This window comes from Meles meles, chromosome 7, assembly GCF_922984935.1.
Source record: "Meles meles chromosome 7, mMelMel3.1 paternal haplotype, whole genome shotgun sequence".
Classification (NCBI taxonomy): domain Eukaryota; kingdom Metazoa; phylum Chordata; class Mammalia; order Carnivora; family Mustelidae; genus Meles; species Meles meles.
In genome coordinates this window covers 112,035,062-112,054,760 of record NC_060072.1, presented here as the reverse complement: position 1 = coordinate 112,054,760, position 19,699 = coordinate 112,035,062, and the positions used below count along the sequence as shown (strand labels likewise).

At 38.3% G+C, this 19,699-nt stretch overlaps 1 protein-coding gene and 1 pseudogene across 2 annotated transcripts in view; both read right to left on the bottom strand.

Annotated features, from left to right (window-relative positions):
* Window positions 1-19,699, bottom strand: part of LOC123945758 (cat eye syndrome critical region protein 2) — a 171,367-nt gene that overhangs the window by 35,632 nt on the left and 116,036 nt on the right. For both annotated transcript variants that reach the window (XM_046010613.1, XM_046010614.1), the window contains exons 3-6: window positions 5,197-5,380; window positions 3,876-4,015; window positions 3,027-3,131; window positions 573-622 (exon numbers count right to left, since the gene is read on the bottom strand). In XM_046010613.1, the coding sequence (XP_045866569.1) occupies window positions 573-622; window positions 3,027-3,131; window positions 3,876-4,015; window positions 5,197-5,380 (479 nt within the window). The remainder of the gene's footprint in view (window positions 1-572; window positions 623-3,026; window positions 3,132-3,875; window positions 4,016-5,196; window positions 5,381-19,699) is intronic.
* On the bottom strand, window positions 17,215-17,588 carry LOC123945759 (annotated as a pseudogene).

Genomic DNA, 19,699 nt, shown 5'->3' with positions numbered 1-19,699 from the left:
GATTTTCCTGTTACTAACACTATTTACACCTAAAAATTAAGAATGCCCAATAGCAATACAACTATAACTACTGTGACCTTTGTAATTAGATTTTAATATCATAGAAATGCTTAAATACACTTAACTTTTCAAATGGTTTTGATTTGCACTTCTGTGGAGTCTTCCTTCTCTCATTTCTGTTGACATACTGTAATGTGATACTACCTTCCTCCCAGTTTTATGCAATTTGGATTACAGAACTGAAATCTAGGTTAGGAAACCAAATACACTCTCTTGTATAGCACTTTACATTAGAAAGACAACTCTTTGAGAAGCTGCTCATTCACCCAAGGGTTTGGTGCCCATTCCACTGTGCCAATGTCAGAGGGCACAAGGGAAGATCTCCAGTTATCAATGAGACAGCGAGAGGAGCACAGGTGAAGTGTGACCAAGAAAGAAATGAATAAGGCTAACAAGAAGGCAATACTGCATTCATCTTACAGCTTTGCAGGACTCTGGAAAGTGAACTGCCATCAAGATATAAATCTATCATGTCTACTTAATCTTTTCTGAACTCTAATGAAAGTCATTACCATTTCTTGTCTGTGGTTCCGATGCCAAGGAGTTTTCTTCTTGCTTTTCACTGAAACACAGGAAAAGGAGGCACCAATTAAAACAAAGACATGTTCAAAATTGTTCTGTGCTCTCCCCCCACCCAACCAAGTTAGACCCAATTAATGTAATACATGGAGGGTGTTTGTTTCAAGGGGATAATGTTTGGAGAAGGAATGACTCTACTGAGTAAAGCAAAATCCGGAGGTAGGTGTGTTGGTATAGAGAGGGAATCCAATTAAATGCTAACATCCAATGTAACAGGAAAATATTAGGTTTTATAACAGCTTTTTAAAAAATTTTATTTTTTATATTTTATTTATTTGACAGAGAGAAATCACAACTAGGCAGAGAGAGAAGAGGAAGCAGGCTCCTTGTGGAACAGAGAGCCTGATGCGGGGCTTGATCCCAGGACCCCGAGATCATGACCTGAGCTAAAGGCAGAGGCTTTAACCCACTGAGCCACCCAGACGCCCCTCATAACAGCTTTTTGGAAATCAAATAGAGGAGTTAAGTATCAACAGTTAAATACCCCCATTTCCCCCCAAACTATGGGATTCTAATGTCCTCCTCCCTGATGAGGGCTATAATGAATTTAAGCCATACTTAATTTAACCTCCTATAAGGTAGCAGCTAAGAACACAGACTCTAATGTCAGACTGCCCCTACTGAGACCTGCCTCTTACCATGTGACCTCAAAAAGTTAATTAACTTCCCTGTAAATGAGCTATAAATAATGCCTACCTACAGGGATGTTGAAGATTTAATTATTAAATACAAAAGTGTTCAGCACACTAGTGTTAAGCATCATTGCTGTTTGTATCCCTGAATCATGTAGGTGATCTGGACTTCTGTTTGTTTTCAATGATCTATAGCAGTACTGTTCCACAGAATGTTCTGTGAGAATGAAAATGTCCTGACTGTCGCTGTCCAACATGGCAGCTATGAACCATAGGTGGCTACTAAGTACTTGAAATGTGGTTGGTATGGCTGAGGAACTGAATGTTAAGTTTTATTTAATTAAAAAAAATATAAATACTGTATTGGATACAGAGAATAAAATCACCAGTAGAGGGTAGTACAAGTCCACATATGCTGAAAATGATTCTATATTCCACTGCTAAGGCACCTTAATTGTTAGTACTTAACAGGGAAGTGGAGATGGGTCTAATAAAACAGCTTTCTCAACCTGTAAGAAAATGGAGATTGCTAACAAAATCCTGAAACAGATGTCCTGTGCACAGAACATGATTATAGGACACTTCTCACAAAATGGATAGGAGCAAAGCCATACTCTGTAGTCAAATTTCTGGAAAGTTAAATGAACACTGATTCTTAGATTTAAAAGAAAAAAAAAAAAAATCAAATCCTGACTTATGTATTTATAATCTGATTCTAGAAACCAATACTTCTTAGTAGTTAATAAGCAACAATAAGAAATCTGGCCTACTTCAAGCATTTAGATTTAGTAGTTCTACAATTTAGAAGGAAGAAGCGGTTTGTGCTCTGTTCCTAGAAATTTTAAGAATACGACCTAACTTCCAGAAAGTATATTTACACACTATAGGCCAAATCTTTAAAATTCTTTTTTTTTTTAAATTTTATTTATTTGACAGAGACACACAGTGAGAGAGGGAACACAAGCAGGGGGAGTGGGAGAGGGGAAGCAGGCTTGGAAGCCCAATGTGGGCTCTATCCCAGGACCCTGGGACCATGACCTGAGACAAAGGCAGACGCTTAAAAACCCAGGTGCCCCTCAAAATTCTTGTATTAAGATTCACGTAGTGGAATTTCCTAAAAGATCATGCATAATGTATAAAATAAAATTTCCCAAATGTAACAGAATCTTTTTCCTTGCTAAAATAAATATAAAATAAAGAGTGTAAAATGTTCAAGATATTACCTATTCTTTACTGTAGGAAATTTTATTCTAAATTCTAAATACAATAAAGCAAATGTGCTACTAAATTCTGCTCATAGGGAATTAACTCTTAAACTTATATGTGATATGTAATCCTATTAAAACGCTGATTATTAGTGAGGGTTAATCAGAATGAACATGCTCTATACTTCTATGAAAAAAATGTGTGATACAACCAATTTTGAAAGTTAATACATATTGAGCACTTTCTGCGGGTCATTACAGTTTTCAGTTGTTACACTGACACATTCATTATCCTGTTCAATCTAATCCTTATTATTAGTAGTATCCCTTTGTCCCACAAAAGAATAGGCTTAGAGTAGGTCATGCAGATAGGGCTTCCTGAGTGCACATTTAGTAATTTCATGAGGATTCAGACCCCGGTCTCTATCACCTAAGTCCCATATCCTTCCCATGGCACAAGGGAAAACCAGGGATGAAAGAACAAGTGAAATTAAGGTGCCTTGTAAGCATGCAGGTTTACGAGTGGCACAGACCAACATGAATGTCTTACTTCACTATAATTTCCTCCTGTAGTTTCTTCCGTTTTGGGGGTCTTCCTCTTCTTTTTCCTGTTTTCCCAGGAACAGCAGAGACATTTTTTTGTCCTTCACTTTCCCTAAGAAATAGTATATTAAATCAGAATGTTTTGTAATAGAATTTATGCATTACACATGCTTTTTAAAATTAGCAACTACAGTTTTTCTGGCCATGAGTTCATTATAAAGGATTAAATACAGTGGTTACAGGGAAAGAGCAGAATGACTTCCTGTCTTCTCTTATTAGCATAAGAAAACCCGACATTTTACAATATTAAAATCTGAGTATAAACTAACATACTTCCCTAATAGTTAACAGTGCTCCCAGCAATAATGAAGCCAAAATAAAAAAAGACAGCAGCATCATCCTGGGACACTGGAAACAAGGTCTCCTCAGTTAGGAAGGCTCACATTTCAGGCATTCTTTAAGGGCCTTCTAGTCCTATAGAAGGATGCAGCAGATCATTAATTCCAGTAGAAAAAAAGGAGTCCTCATGAACTGATTACAAAAGGACAACTGCCGCCGTGAGTGACTACACAGCTGGTGACTTACTATAGACAGTGGTCTGTGCTAAGGGTGAAAAGGATGCCTCAGGTACCTCAGATTAAGCACCTAATTTCCAAACAACAGGATCTTTCACCACTCTGATAGCAGAGGCTGCATTATGAATTCTTCTTTATTTTTGTATGAAATAACTCCTTGCCAACTCTTGACAGACATGCTGTTATATCTAATTCCTTCTTAAGACAAAAAAATTTGTGCTGCAAAATTCTGACATATTTTTGTATAGTAGCTATCACAATCCTGACCTCAAAGATTGTACCTGCTCAACGAGAGTTCTCCATTGGATTTTCCTTGCACCGGGTCCTCCTTATACATTCGTGTTCCATAGAAATACCAATAGAGTGCCCCTGAATTGTCTTCACCCAATGGTTCCACACGGAGACTGTCTGCATCCAAACCCTTGGTAAAAGAATAGGGTAAAGAGGTTTGGGGAAATAGGAAACAAAACAAAACAGGAAAAAACTAAAATGAGGATTCAAAATTTATAGTCATATGTACCTCATATTTCAAAATGCCTAAGCATCTTAGGTAGTGTTCAATCAGGGCACATGAAAACACAGAGAAAATGGGAAGATGGTACCTTCCTTGAAGAGCAGGATATGGAAATATTTCAAATACTTCCTATCCCCATCATTGCCCGCATTTCACCAACAAAACAAAACAAGAAACAAAAAGGAATTTTGAGGAACATATTATATATTTGGTTTGGACTTATGTGTGCATCAACAAAAGGAAAGACAATTACAACGGAGTAGAATCCAATGTTGTAAAAGTTTTGCCCCATGTGAATCTCCATTATAGCACCATCGTAACCTACAGAAACCTCTTATTCTAGCTGAGATCCAGCAATACAGCTCCCAAATTTACTGCAGGGTCTGACCTATTTTGGCCTTCCCACTGCTATTCAAGAACTTGAATTCTCAGCAAAGACTGTGCTTAAATTGCACAATGATTTTATACTGTGTCCATGAGAGGGCTGAACTGAGAAGTCGTCAACACATTTCATCATTTCTGACTGAACAGGATTAGACACTGACCTCCCTGTGAGTAAAAAGCAATAGTCCACATCCTCCCTCTGAGACAGACTTCTAAAAGAGACAATAGCAGAATCAGAGGGAAGATATCTACATCTTCCTTCTCCAACACATATTCTGTAATGCATGAGTATGTACGTATGTATATACAGGGATGACCCTCACTCACATGTTGGATGAAGTCATTATAGTTTTCAATAAATATTTCAATTATGCTAAAGCCAATTTTAGACCTTAGGAAATAAAATTCAGTGGCTAATTTAGTTGTAATTTTGGCCCATGACAGGGAGAATAAATAGGTGCCTCTGACTGTTCCTTTGTCAGCTGGAACTTAGCCATGTAAAGAAGAAAACCAAACTAGAAATTAAACCAAGATAACACACAATCATCTATCTAAATGTATGGCTTGGAATCCTCTGGCTAACAGTGGTCATTGTATACATTTTTATTGTCAATTAATTCTGGCTTTTCTTATTATCTTCAGATTTTATATCCTGATTGCTGGCCTTTTTTTTGCTCTAGGAAAAGGGCTTATTAGTTAAGCACCTTGAGAAGATCGAAGACATCATCTGCATCTAGCCGATAATCACAGAGGCGGTGCAGGATTTCCACACGAGTACGAAGGGGCAGGTCTTGGAAACTGGCTTCTCTCAAAGGGTTAGGCTTCCCTTCTTCAAGCTCCCAGCGGTAGTTGATGATGTCCTCTAGGTAGCTGTGGAATGTCTGAGGCCTAACAAATGGCCCGAAACACAAAAATACATTAATATAAAATACAAAGTATGAGTGGGAAAAGTGGAGAGAACTGGTAGTTTAACAGCTGGCAAATTTTAAACAGAAAGCAGGAAATAAAAAAGCACTAATAGAAAGGGTCTGAAAGCCCCTATTGAAGTTCAATGCTATTGTACTATCTACTTGGACCAAATGCTGTCAAATTCCAAAGATGATAGATATGTTAAGAGGGTTTCTCACAGAATAGATCGCTTTACTTTAAACCACAAACAGCATATTCTGGTCAATATATAAAAGTTTTAATAACCAATGGTATAGACTGTGAAACTAAGGCAAGTCTTACCTTTGCTCATGCAATTAAAGAGACTATACAGTTTGAGTGGATAGCAGTTCAAAACTAGGTCCACAAAGTTTGCCCAGCCTAATTAATTATATTTCAGGTTAAGAATTAAAGGTCAAAAGAAGTTGTCTAGATTACAAGCAGCTACTTCAATATGCAACTATAATCTTACATTCTGTTACATAATCTTTAAGATTTGTTAAAAAAAAATACTATATTCTTGGGGCCCCTGGGTGGCTCAGTGGGTTAAGCCTCTGCCTTCGGCTCAGGTCATGGTCTCAGGGTCTTGGGATGGAGCCCCGCATCGGGCTCTTTGCTCAGCAGGGACCCTGCTTCCCCCTCCTCTCTGCCTATTTGTGCTCTCTCTCTCTGTCAAAAACAAAACAAAACAAAACTGTAGTCTAAATTTTGAAGATTTTTTTTCTACAGGGAACATTTAAGACAGTTTGATGGCAACCTAAATTTTTCCTGATTAGTTTCACAGGCAATTTTATAACTTCATTTTGAATAGTACCCAAATGTGCCTTGTACACAACATAATAAAGAGCTATTTAGTTGTTAGATGATTACTCTCTCAACTTTTTTTTTTAAGTTTTTATTTATTTATTTGAGAGAGTGAGCAATTGAGAGAGCACGAACAGAGGAGGAGCAGAGGGAGAGGGAGAAGCAGACTCCCCACTGAGCAGGAAGCCCAATGAGGGGGCTTGATCCCTGGACTCCAGAAACATGACCTGAGCCAAAGGCAGACAGTTAACTGACTAAGCCACTCAGGTGCCCCCACCCCAAATTAATGAATCTGGGTATATTCTCACCTATTCGTGACTTAAATATTTTTTTCCTCACTAAGCAAGGAGCTCTAAAGAAGCTACATGTTAATGTAATTTTAAAAAGAGGCATGTACTATGCTGAATGATAATCTGTGGTAGTTATATTTGCAGAAGTTAGAGGAAATATTCATGGAAAAAAAATCAAAGAGCCTTATGCAAATAATAAACATTTTGATTTTCAAAGAGAGAAGAAACTACTTCCTTACTACTGATCCTTCAACTGGGGGAAATGTGAACATGCTCGCTTACCCAGACACAGCATAATGTCTCTAACATCAAGGTTCTCAGGAACCTGATTTGACGGCAGCATCTACATTCAAAGTCTGAGCACCTGCATGTGAATACCTGGCTTGAACCGTACTGGGTATGCACCAGCTTCCTCTCTCTACTGCCTACAAAGCTGGGAAGCTGGTACTGCCCCTTCAGGAGGGAGGAGCTGGGCAAAGAACACGCCAAACTGGGAGTCAAAAGCAGTGTGACAATGGTGAATTTGAAAATAAAATGGGGTATATTTTTTAAATTGCTTTTTAGTAGCAAGGAGTATGGAGACAATCACTCTTTGGTAATATATCCCTTTACCACATGCTTGCTACATTTTGCTACACTTTCTAAAGCACACCAAATACCCCAAGTGACAAGGCATGTTTTTCCTGCAGTAAAATAAAATATGGAATCCATGATATTGAGACAATTTTCAGAATGGCAGCTTTGCTGGGGGATGTGGCAGGAGGCAGGCTGGGTCAGGCTAGGGATAGGGAAAGTTCTAATTCCAGTGTGAGGCAAAGGAAGCATCAGCATACCAGTCCTGCAAACACTGAATGTGTATAAACAGTGTTGTTCTTTGTGCCTACAATCTGTCTGAAAGCCTCTACTTGTCTCAAAGAAGTGCATGTTTGAGATTCCTTTCCAATAGCTCTATTATCCTACTCAGTTTCAATTACATGGCTTTTGCTAAAGGTTTTCTTAAGACATCTCCATACTACCTTACCAAGAGATACTTGAGGGCTTAGAATTCAAGATAATTCATTTTCCTTGTATAAAGATAAACCTCCTCATATAAATCTACATCCCTTTCTTTAAACATCAGAAATTCAAAGAGGGGGAAAAAACTTCTAAGAGCATCTGAAACAAAAGGGCTGCAGGAAGCCAAAAATCAGGCTAACACTTTCTACTTCGTGGTTCTTAATCTTCTATATGACATAAAACTCTTGGAATATTATGCCCCCATCAGAAAGGATGAATACCCAACTTTTGTATCAATATGAAGGAAACTGGAGGAGATTATGCTGCATGAAATAAGTCAAGCATGGAGAGTCAATTATCATATGGTTTCACTTACTTGTGGAGCATAAGAAATAACACGCAGGACATTAGGAGAAGGAAAGGAAAGTGAATGGGGGAAATCAGAGGGAGGGGGACGAACCATGAGAGACTGGACTCTGAGAAACAAACTGAGGGTTTTGGAGGGGAGGGGTGCGGGGGGTCAGCTGAGCCTGGTGGTGGGTATTAAGGAGGGCACTACTGCATGGAGCACTGGGTATGGTACACAAACAGTGAATCTTAGAACACTGAAAAAAAAAAAAAAAAAGAATCTGATGAGGACCATATACTCTCTCACCCCGAAAAATGAGCACACACACAATTCTGTATACACTTTCAGATTTTGCCACTCAAAAGGAAGCAAAGGGCACTATGCTGCTGAACACTGCTGGAACATTCCTGACTTACTCATCTATACAGTTCAGTGCAATTCTCTCTTAATGACTAAAATAACTCTCATCTTTCTGAAATTATTCTGAATTATGATAAAATGTCTCAATAGAATATAGTTAACAGAAAGATGAAACTAACCAGAGGTTCTGAACACATCCAGTTTCCCTTTGTTTCTTGTCTGAAAAAGTTCAAATGCTTTAAAATTTAAAATTAAATGGTATTTTCCTTATCATAACTTGTGCGGGAGAGAGAATATGTGGTTATCATCTTTCAAACTCCCAAAGTTAGTTATTTCTTAGAACCCAAGCACTATGCTGCTGAGAGTACATGCTTCTGCAGGTGGGACGAATGTTGACAAGGGTGGCAGGACCTCCGTAAAGTATGTAACACAAGTCTCAGCTGGCTGGAGCTGGCAGAATCTTGACAACATAACTTGTATTAACTGATCTGCAACCTATACTAAATGATCACAGATGAAAAGAGGACTCTTGGGGCACCTGGGTGGCTCAGTCATTAATGGTCTGCCTTGGGCTCAAGTCATGATCCCAGAGTCCTGAGATGAGTCCCACATTGGGCTCCCTGCTCAGCAGGAAGCCTGCTTCTCCCTCTCCCACTCTTCCTGCTTGTGTTTTTCCTCTGTCTCTCTCTGTCAAATAAATAAATAAAATCTCTTAAAAATTCTTTTCAAAAAAGACTTGAAAATCTTTTTAAAAAAGATTTCATTTATCTGACAGAGAGAGAGCACAAGTAGGCAGGGCGGCAGGCAGAGGGAGAGGGAGAAAAGCAGGATCCCCGCTGAGCAGGGAGCCAGATGAGGGACTTGATCCCAGGACCCTGGGATTATGACCTGAGCCGAAGGGAACTGCTTAACCAACTGAACCACCCAGGCAACCAAGAAATAAAATCTTAGAAAGGAGAAAAAAAAAAAGAAAGAAAGAAAGAAAAGAGGACTCGCTTCTTTGAGGCATGTATTGGTTCTTTGAGACATGAAAGGCTATCTGTAGTCTACATGCAGGGGAACAATTTAGACAGTCATCATAGGTAGCACAATGGAGACCTAAATGAAAAAAAAAAAAAATACATTCCTTCCACTGGCTACAACTCTCTGTGAAGGAATAAAATATGTGTATTTTATATGTGTAAAAAAATATGTGTATTTACAGTTAGCTACATGAGTACATGAGCACTGGAGTGAGAGAAAGATTTTGGTTCTAAGTGAAGCAAGAACTAACAGGCTTTGTAAGAGTATCTGATACAGTGTTTATTCTTAAAGATCATAAAAAGACCCAGAACAAAAAAATTTAAATAACAATTCTTCTCTAGGGCCATGTAATGGCTGCTGTACTCAACACATCCTAAAATCATATTGAAAGCTGCGATCAGTTAAAAATCAGGGTAATATTAAATTAAAGGAAAAATAGGACTAAAATACAAAATGTATCTTTTAGAAGAGAAACATATATATAATATAGATTTTATAAGACATTTATGAATGCTTATTTTGGATAACAGAAAAGCACCTGAAATTTCAACCTGAAATCAAAATGTAACCATCCTTAAAAAAGATTAAATACTTTTTTGAATGGAAACCACATGAGAACCTAAATACTACTGGTATTAATTGGGAAAATTGAAGTGTTACGTGTAAGTTGTGAAACGGTACAAGAAGAATTCTGCATAGCTGGGGCACCTGAATGGGTTTACTGGTTGAGCAGGCAACTCTTGATTTAAGCTCAGGGCATGAGCTTAGGGTTGTGAGATCCAGACCTGTGTGGGGCTCAGTGCTCAGCAGGGATCTGCTGGGAGATTCTCTCCCTTTCCCTCTGACCCTACCGGGCTAGTGCGTACATGTTCTCTCTCTCTCAAATAAATATATCTTTTAAAAAATCTGAATAGCTTCTGATAATTTAAGGATTAAAATCTGCTAGCTCTAGAGCCACTAAAATATACACAAACACAAACCCATCAGAGGAAATGAAGAAAAGTACTAACAAAAATAATCAAAAAAGAAAGCACTTAAGGGCCAAAAGAAGAACAAAAATCAAAAAAAGAAGCTCAACATCATCAGTCACTTGAAAATACAAACCAGACCCACAATGAGATATCACCTCACACCCACAAGGACAGCAAAAATTAAGACAGATAATAATAAGCCTATGATGTGGAGAAATTTGAACCTCCATACACTGGTGGGAAAGGGAAATGCTGTAGCTACCTCGGAAAAGTATGGCGAGCTACTCAAAAAATTAACAGAACTACTATATGACTCAACCATTCCACTTCTAGGTATTACACTTAAGAGAAATGAAAACAGATATCCATGAAAAAATACGTACACAAATGTGCATATACAGTAGCATAATTTACGTGAGCCAAAAAGCTGAAACAATGAAAATGTCTATAAACTGATGGATAAAATATTTTTCAGCCATAAAAAGGAACGATGTAGTTGATTCATGCTACAACACAGATAGCCCTGAAAATATTATGATAAGTCAAAGCCAGACACAAAAAAGCAAATAGTGTATGACTACCCTTATAACAGATACCTAAAACAGGAAAAAGTCTGCCTAGTATTAGAGGTTGGAGGAGATGGGGAGTGACAACCAACAGGTATTAGGCATCTTTTGGGAGTGTTAAAAATGCTCTGGAATTAGTGTGATGATTACAGAGTTTTGTGTATATACTAAAAACCAATAAATTGTACAATTAAAAAAAAAAAAAGCCCAGAATAAGTTAGAAACCAATTGTACTAACTGCGTTAACTATAAATGGATGAAACGTCCCAACTAAAAGTCAGAAATTCTCAGACTGAGTGAAAAAAAGCAAGACCAACTATAGGATATCATCTGTAAAATAATATTTAACCATAAAAATACAAACAACAGAAGAAGAGAAAATTAGGCAGAATGATAGGTATTAGGGAGAATGAACATTAGTAACAAAGTAGCTCGAAGAAGATAAAAGGCCAATTCACCACGAATACATAATAAGGCTACATGTATGTATCTTACAACAGTACCTCAAAATTCACGGAACAAAAAATGACAGAAATAAAGGGAGAACAGACATATCCACAAGTATAGGCAAATATTTTTAACATCTTTCTAATTCATATGCCAAGTAGACAAAAGAACCACTGAGGACACAGATCTCAAAAATACTACAAGATGACCTGACACTTACAGAATACTACACATAAAAACTGCAATATATTCTTCTCAAGTGCATATGAAATGCTAACCGTGATAAACCAGATGCTGGGACATATAATAAGTTTCAATAATCTTAAATGATTGAAATCTCATAGAGTAGATTATCAGAACACATGTAAATTAGGAATAAAAACACTAAGATATCCAGAAATTAAACAACACACACTTTTATAACCCAAGGATTATGGAAGAAATATAAAAATAAAGTAGAACATGTTTCAAATGATAATGAAACTACAGTATATCAAAGCAGCCAAGCACTGCTTAGAAGGAAAGTTACAGTTTTAAATACCCGAACTAAAAGGGTAAAAAGTCTCAAAAATACTACTGTGACTAAAGAAGAGCAAACTATAAAGTAAACAGAAGAAAATAATAAAAACAAGAATCAATAAAGTAGAAAACAAGTGAACAGAAGGTCAAGTAGAAAGTTGATTCCTTAAGAAATGTTTGAAAAGTGGATAAACCTGCAGAAAGAATAAAGACGGATAAACAACAACTTATGTATCAGGAATGAGAAGTGGAGATATTGCACCAAATTACACACATCAAAAGGAGAAGAGAACATTATGAACAGCATTATGGGAAAAATTTTACAACTTAGAGTATACAAATTCCTTGAAAAATGCCAAATAACTTACAAAAAAGGGCTTAAGAAATAGAATACCTGGACAGACTTCATCTATTCAAGAAAGTGAATCAATAATAATCAAAAGCTGGCACAAAGAAAACTACAAATTCAAAGGTTTTCAGTGGTCAATTCTTCCAAATTTTCAAAGAAACATTTTTATTTTAATTTTATTTGTCTGAGAGAGAGTGAGACAGAGAGAGTGAGCACAAACAGGGGGTGTGGCATGTAGAGAGAGAAGCGGGCAGGGAGTCTGATGCAGGACTGGATCCCAGAACCCTGAGAACATGACATGAGCCGAAGGCAGATGTTTAACTGACTCAGCCACCCAGTTGTCCCTCAAGGAAGCATTTGAAAGAAACCACACAAACTGTTTCAGAAAACAGGAGAGAACACATCTCAATCCTTGCACCAAAATCTGACAGATATAGAACATAAAACTAGACCATTATTCCTCATGAACACACATGCAAAAATCCTCAACAAATTATCAAGCAAATCACATTCAGCAATATACAAAGGAAACAACACTTCTTATTTAATGGTGAAAGACTGAACACCTTCCCCTTACGATTAAAAGAAAATATATTGAGGGACACATGGTGGCTCAGTCAGTTAGGCATCTGCCTTTGGCTCACGTCATGATCCCATGGCCCTGGACTGAGACCTGCTCAGCATGGCGGGGGGGAGTTGCTTCTTTCTCTCCCTCTGCTTCTCCCTCAGCTTGTGTTGTCTCTCTCTCATTCACTGTTTCAAGTAAACAAATAAAATCTTTAAAAAAATTTTTTTACTTATTTATTTGAGAGAGAGGACACAAATGTGGGGTGAGGACCAGAGGGAGGAGACTCCCTGCTCAGCGGGAAGCCCGAAGCTGGGCTTGATCCTGACATTCCAGGTTCATGACCTGAGCCAAAGGCAGACACTTAACCAACTGAACCACTCAGGTGCCCCAATAAAGAAAATCTTGGGGCGGGGGGGGAAGAATATATACTGAGTCTTTGCCAGTACAGTAAGACAAATGCAAGGGACAAAGAATGGAGTGGAGGAAGCAAAGTTGTTTTTAACTGCAGACTACATAAAAATCATCAGGAAGCTACAACAAAACCAGTAAAACTAAACAGTGAATTCAGGAAGATTGTAAAAACATGGTTGGGGCACCTGGGTGGTGAGCCGGTCAGGTGTCCAATCCTTGGTTTCGGCTCAGGTCATTATCTCATGTGTGGTGATGGGCACCTGGGTGGTTCCGTAGGTTAACCATCTGCCTCTGGCTCAGGTCGTGATGCTGGGGTCCTGGGATCAAGCCCCACGTCAGGCTCTCTGCTCAGCAGAAGTCTGCCTCTCCCTCTCCTCCCTGCTCATGTTCTCTCTCTGTCTCAAATAACTAAATAAAATATTCTTTAAAAGATTTTATTTATTTATTTGACAGAGATCACAAGTAGGCGGAGAGGCAAGCAGAGAGAGAGAGATGGGGAAGCAGGCTCCCCGCTGAACAGAGGGCCTGATGTGAGGACCCTGAGACCATGACCTGAGCCGAAGGCAGAGGCTTTAACCCACTGAGACACCCAGGCACCCCATCAAATAAGTAAATAAAATCTTAAAAAAAAAAAATCTCATGGGTGGTGAGATCAAGCCCTGCAGTGGGCTTCATGTTTAGCAGAGAGTCTACCCAAGATTCTCTCTCTGCCTCTCTCCCCAGTCTCTTTCTAAAATAAGTAAATCTTATAAAAACATGGTCAATATACAAAAATGAACAGCATTTTATGCATACTAGAAAAAAATAAATAGAAAATAAAAATTGGGGGGGGCACTGGATGGCTTAGTTGGTTAAGTGACCAACTATTTGTTTTGGCTCAGGTCATGATCTCATGGGTGGAGACATGAGCGCCACGTTGGGCTCTGCACTCAATGCAAAGTATGCTTTAAGTTTCTCTTCCTCTGCCCCTTCCAACTCACGTACCATGCACACGTGTGCCCAGGCGCACTTGCTCTCAATAAATAAATGCACACAAAAGATTAAAATTTTAATGTAATTCCACTTATAGTATCATCAAAAATATCAACTACTTAAAAGCAAATGGAAAGCTGCTTCAAAGTTTTCACTGTGAAAATTAAAAAAATATTATTAATTTCTTTAATTTCAAAGAAAATAAACGATGAAACGTATATACCATGTTTAAGGACAAGGAAATTCAATGTTGCTCAAAATGTCTACTGTCCTAGCAGGATGCTTCCTCCCCTCCCTGCCACCAAAATGTTGTCTTAAAATTTATATGGAAATGCACACAAACTTAGAATAGTAAAAACAATGAAAAAAAAAAAAACCAAAAACACATTTCTGCCCAAAGTTGGAAAACTTACTAATACCAGACAATCTGGTATTTGTGTAAATATGAGACATACAGATCAATGGAATAGGGGAGAGTCCAGAAAGGTACCAAATATATACGATATCCATATGGAAAAAAAAAAGAACACTGACCTTTTACTTCACACTCAGTATAAATATTAATTCAAAATGCATCATAAGAACAACTGCTAAAACTGAAACAACACCTAGAAGAAAACTTTCTTGACATTATGGTAGGTCCTGATGTTGTTAGTAGGAATATAAATGATTCACAACTATTTAGAAAATAGTCTGGCAGTTTCTTTACTCTTACAATTCCCAAGAAAAGTGAAAACATGCCCACAAAAACATTTGTATGCAAATGTTCATAGCTGCTTTACGCATGACGGAAGCAAACTGGAAGCAACATGTAAGTCCATCAACTAGTGGACAGATAAATTGTGACATATTTCTCTACAGGAATACAATTCAGATTTCCTCTCCCCATAACGGATACAAACAGCAGTATCAATGACTTATCACACATTATACTGACTGAAAGAAACAGGACACCAGAGTACATACTATATGATCCCACCCATATAAAATTCCCAAATAAGGCAAAACTTACAGTGATTAAAAATCAGATCACTGACTACCTGGGGTGTAATGTGGTGGGGTGAGGGTATATTTAATGGCAAAGTGCACCTTCTGCAGAGATGGATATGTCCTATTATCTTGAATAGGATGGTGACACATGGTGTACTCTCTGTCCAAAAAAAAGCCTGTACCCTTGAATTGTGCAAGTTTTATTGTATCTATATCTAAATTGCATCTTAATGCAATGAGTTTACATGGACTCATTTCACAGAAATATTGTAATTTTCAAAAAGATAAATAATATTTCTATAGAGGGCAGATGGGACCCCCAAGTACCTAATGGTTAAGAGTCTTTAGAAAATCTATAATAGAATCTAAGGTATATAATTAATGCTGAGAAGTAAAGTTTATAATTGTTATGAATTTCTATTTTGAATATTTTATTTATTTATTTGACAGAGATCACAAGTAGGCAGAGAGGCAGGCAGAGGGAGAGGAGGAAGCAGGCTCCCTGTTGAGCAGAGAGCCTGATGCGGGACTCGATCCCAGAACCCTGGGATCATGACCTGAGCCAAAGGCAGAGGCTTTAACCCACTGAGCCACGCAGGCAGCCCATGAGTTTCTATTCTGAGTGGGAGCCACAAGACAGCGAAACAAAGACCACACTGAAGCACAGATTAGTCTAGGTAATCAAATTTATTTGGCCACCCAGAAATATTTTTATTTCACCTATATTTTAAAAACAAACAAACAAAACATTACTGATTATGTTTTCCACAATACTCCACCATCTTAAGGTAAATTTAGCAGAATGTGGTTTGAAAAATGCTGGAAAACTGCTTGCCTTGCTGCCCCAGTGCACAATAGCAGGTTCTGCTTTTTAAGGAAAAACTCTTCATCACTACTGGTAGGACCTGTACTGCCACACCCCATACCAAAGTGAGAACACTAAGCCCCTGGGCTCTTTTTCCTTCTATCCACCTGAGACTCTCTTTCATATTTTCCTTCAATAGCAGAAAAGTCAAAGAAGTAGTTGCTGGCAATAGGGAAGGGGAAAAACTGCTTTCTTGCTCATTACAACAAGTATTTGAAATTTTATGATGTTCAAAAGGGGTCCTTTTTTAAATTTTATTAAAAGATTTTATTTATTTATTTGACAGAGAGAGAGAGAGATCACAAGTACGCAGAGAGGCAGGCAGAGATACAGGGGGAAGCAAGCTCCCTGCTGAGCAGAGAGCCCGATGCAGGGCTCGATCCCCGGACACTGAGATCATGACCTACGCCGAAAGCAGAGGCTTTAACCCAACGAGCCACCCAGGCGCCCCCAAAAGGGGTCTATTTTCTTTTTTTAAAGAAATTAATCCCTCACTTCAAAATAAATCAGGTAGGAGTAACTGACACAATGTTGTGATAAGGAGGAAATGTATTTATAAAAGCTGCTATAATTCAGCATGTGGAAGGGAAGCATGCAATGCTTGCACTTGTCCCAAATACTGGCCTCTGTGCAGTCTACAAAGGTCGAAATTGTGGACAGGATGTATAAGGAATAGATGACGGAAGAAAACTGGACATTTGCATGTGACTGCTGAGCCCACACAACTTTGATGAGAAAAATACTTCTGAAATACATAAATGCTATTTTTATGTCTAGGTATACTTATATGGAAAATAAGACCTAGTCAGTACAGCTCAGCCTATATGCCATCTCTCAGAAGGGGGTAGGGATGACCAATCTATACTGCATTTTATCATTTAAAAAAAAAACTTGAACTTTGAAACTTTATTAAGTTTTTAATTTTAATTCCAGTATAGTTAACATATAGTATAATAGGTTCACGTGTACAATACAGAGATTCAACAATTCTATACATGACTGAGGACTCATCAATATAAATGTACTCCCAACACCCTTTACCTATTTCACCCACTCTTAACCTACCTCCTGGCTCTAGAAACCATCAGTTTGTTCTCTATAGTTAAGTGTGCTTCTTGGTTTGTTTCTAAATTTTCTGTTTGCTTATTTTGTTTCTTAAATTCCACAGATAAGTGAGATCAAATGGTATCTGTCCTTCTCTGACAGACTTACTTAACATTATACTCTGGATCCATCCATATCATTGCAAATGGCAAGACTTCATTCTTTTCTCCTCCCACTGAGGCATTTTACTTGCACGTTTGTTATTACATCCCTAGAAAAAGAAAACCAGGATTTTCCCTCTTGTGTGTTTTCATCTTGCTTCTGCATGGTCCATGATGGCAGCTGAGGTTGTCAGTACAGTGAAAGCAAACTGGGGTGGAGGGGTGTGGGGGGGGGTGGGAGCAGGTTATTCTGCCATTTTTCTAGGGCTTGCAGTTGTATGTTAAATCTGGGGCTGATCACTCCACACGTGTTTAACCTGCCTGTGAAGTTCACAACAATTTCCCCAGCTCTGTAATCATCAATGATTTCAAACTCAGGCTTCAGCATCATCATGAGAAACTGGATGATGACCTTGGAGCATGGACTTTTTTCAACATTGTTAAGGCTCTTGAGAGCATCTGCCAGGACATTCATGTGCACCATTATGGTGGCACAGGAAGATGGCAGAAAGGGGGGGGGTTCATTTCTTTTTTATGGCTGAGTAATATTCCACTGAAGGTATATACACATCTCCTTTATCCATTCACCCATCGATGAACACTTGGGCTGCTTCTGACATTTGGCTATTGTAGTGTATATATCCTTTCCCATTAGTGTTTTTGTATTCTTTGGGTAAATACCCACTAGTGTGATTACTACATCATAGGATAGTTCTAATCTAATTTTCTGAGGAACCTCCATACTGTTTTCCAGAGTGGTTGCATCAGTCCGCATTCCCACCAATAGTGCATGACGCTTCCTTTTTCCCTACACCCTCACTAACACTTGATTATTGAAAAAAATCCTTTTTATACTGCAAAAATTCCGTAATTTTATATTAAGAAGAAAAAACACAAAAGGGTCTGGGTTACAGGCCTAAAATTCAGATCCTAATACTCAATCTTCTGTTCCTTCGATTCTTTGTACTTAATCTTGCTCATGTGGGAATTTTTCACCTTCTAACTAGCTACATGACCTGGTAAGTAAACTGGTATATTTCCTTCCCTATAAAATGGCACCTTATTAACCTAAGAGATGACCTCATACCATCTCTTCTTTACCTCACAATGAAAAAAAATGAGATGAACACAAGTGAAAATATAATGAATGATGGAAAAGTTGGCATCTATTTTAAAAATATTCTGCAGAATATACATTATTTTCATACTAATTACTTTTATAGGAAACATTATTAAAGTGCATACTTTTTCTGTAATTTATGGTTGAAACGAATGGTAAATATGAGAGGATTAACATTAAATGAGGAACAAGTTGGTTACAGCCATTTACCCCCATTTACAATGGGGAAAATCAAAACCTCTCGTTGATAATATATGACTCTTATATTTTTATATAATTCATATATATATAATTCAAACCAAATTATGATTATCCAAAAATGATTATTAATTGTTCTGGTCCACAAGAAAAAAATCTATCAAAATACCCACACAATTTGTGAAATATTAATAATGAAGTAAATGTTATTAAATGCAAGCATAAATCTTACCATTATTATTTAATTCTGTTCTGGGAGACACAGTCAATACAATAAAAGCATGTATAGCAGGCAGTCTTTAAGAAGTCCAACATGATTTCTGCCTCCTGGTATTTATACCCTTGTAAAATCCCCTCCTTTAAGTAAGACAGATGGTCTATACCTTGCTTTTAATCAATAGAATATGGCAAAGGATCTCATTCCCAAGATCCTCTCCTGGCAGACAAGAGCTATTTTCCTGTTGGCCTTGAAGACACAAACAGCTAAGCAATAAGAGGCCATGTGGCTGGCAAAGGAACTGTGGGTGACCTGGGGGAGCAGATAGCAGCTCCCAGTCAACAGCCAGAAAGAAAATTAGGACCTCAGTCCTACAACCACACAGAGATGACTCTGCCATCAACCTGAATGAACTTGGGCTGCTCTCCAGATTAGAACACAGCCTGGATGACAGCCTGAATACAGACCTGCAAGAAAACTGAGCAGAGGATCCAGATGAGCCACATGTACACTCCTGACCTATAAAACTGTGAGATAAATAATGGATTTTTTAAGCTACTAAGTTTGGAGAATTTGTTATGCATCAACAGAAAACAAATGAATGGATACTTGCCCCAGTCAAGCCTTGAGAGGACTGTAGTCCTTAGTCAAGGTCCTGGGTACCCTGATTGCAGTCTCTAAGTAAAATTGTTAGACACACCCAGCTAAGCTGTAGCCAGATTCTTCTTCTTTTTTTTTTTTTTTTTAAGGTTTTACTTATTATTTGGCGGGGGCGGGGGTGGGGGTACCGGGGTTGGCGGGGGAGTGCACAAGCAGAGGGCAGCAGCAGGCAGAGGGAGAAGCAGGCTTCCCGCTGAGCAAGGAGTCTGGTGCAGAACTCTATCCCAGGACCCCAGGATCATGACCTGAGCTGAAGGCCCACACTTAACCAACTGAGCTACCCAGACGCCCCGCTGAAGCCAGATTCTTTTCTAAATTTTTTTTCTTCTTTTTTTAATTTACAGAGATCACAAGTAGGCAGAGAGGCAGGCAGTGGGCGGGGTGGGGGAAGGGGGCGGGG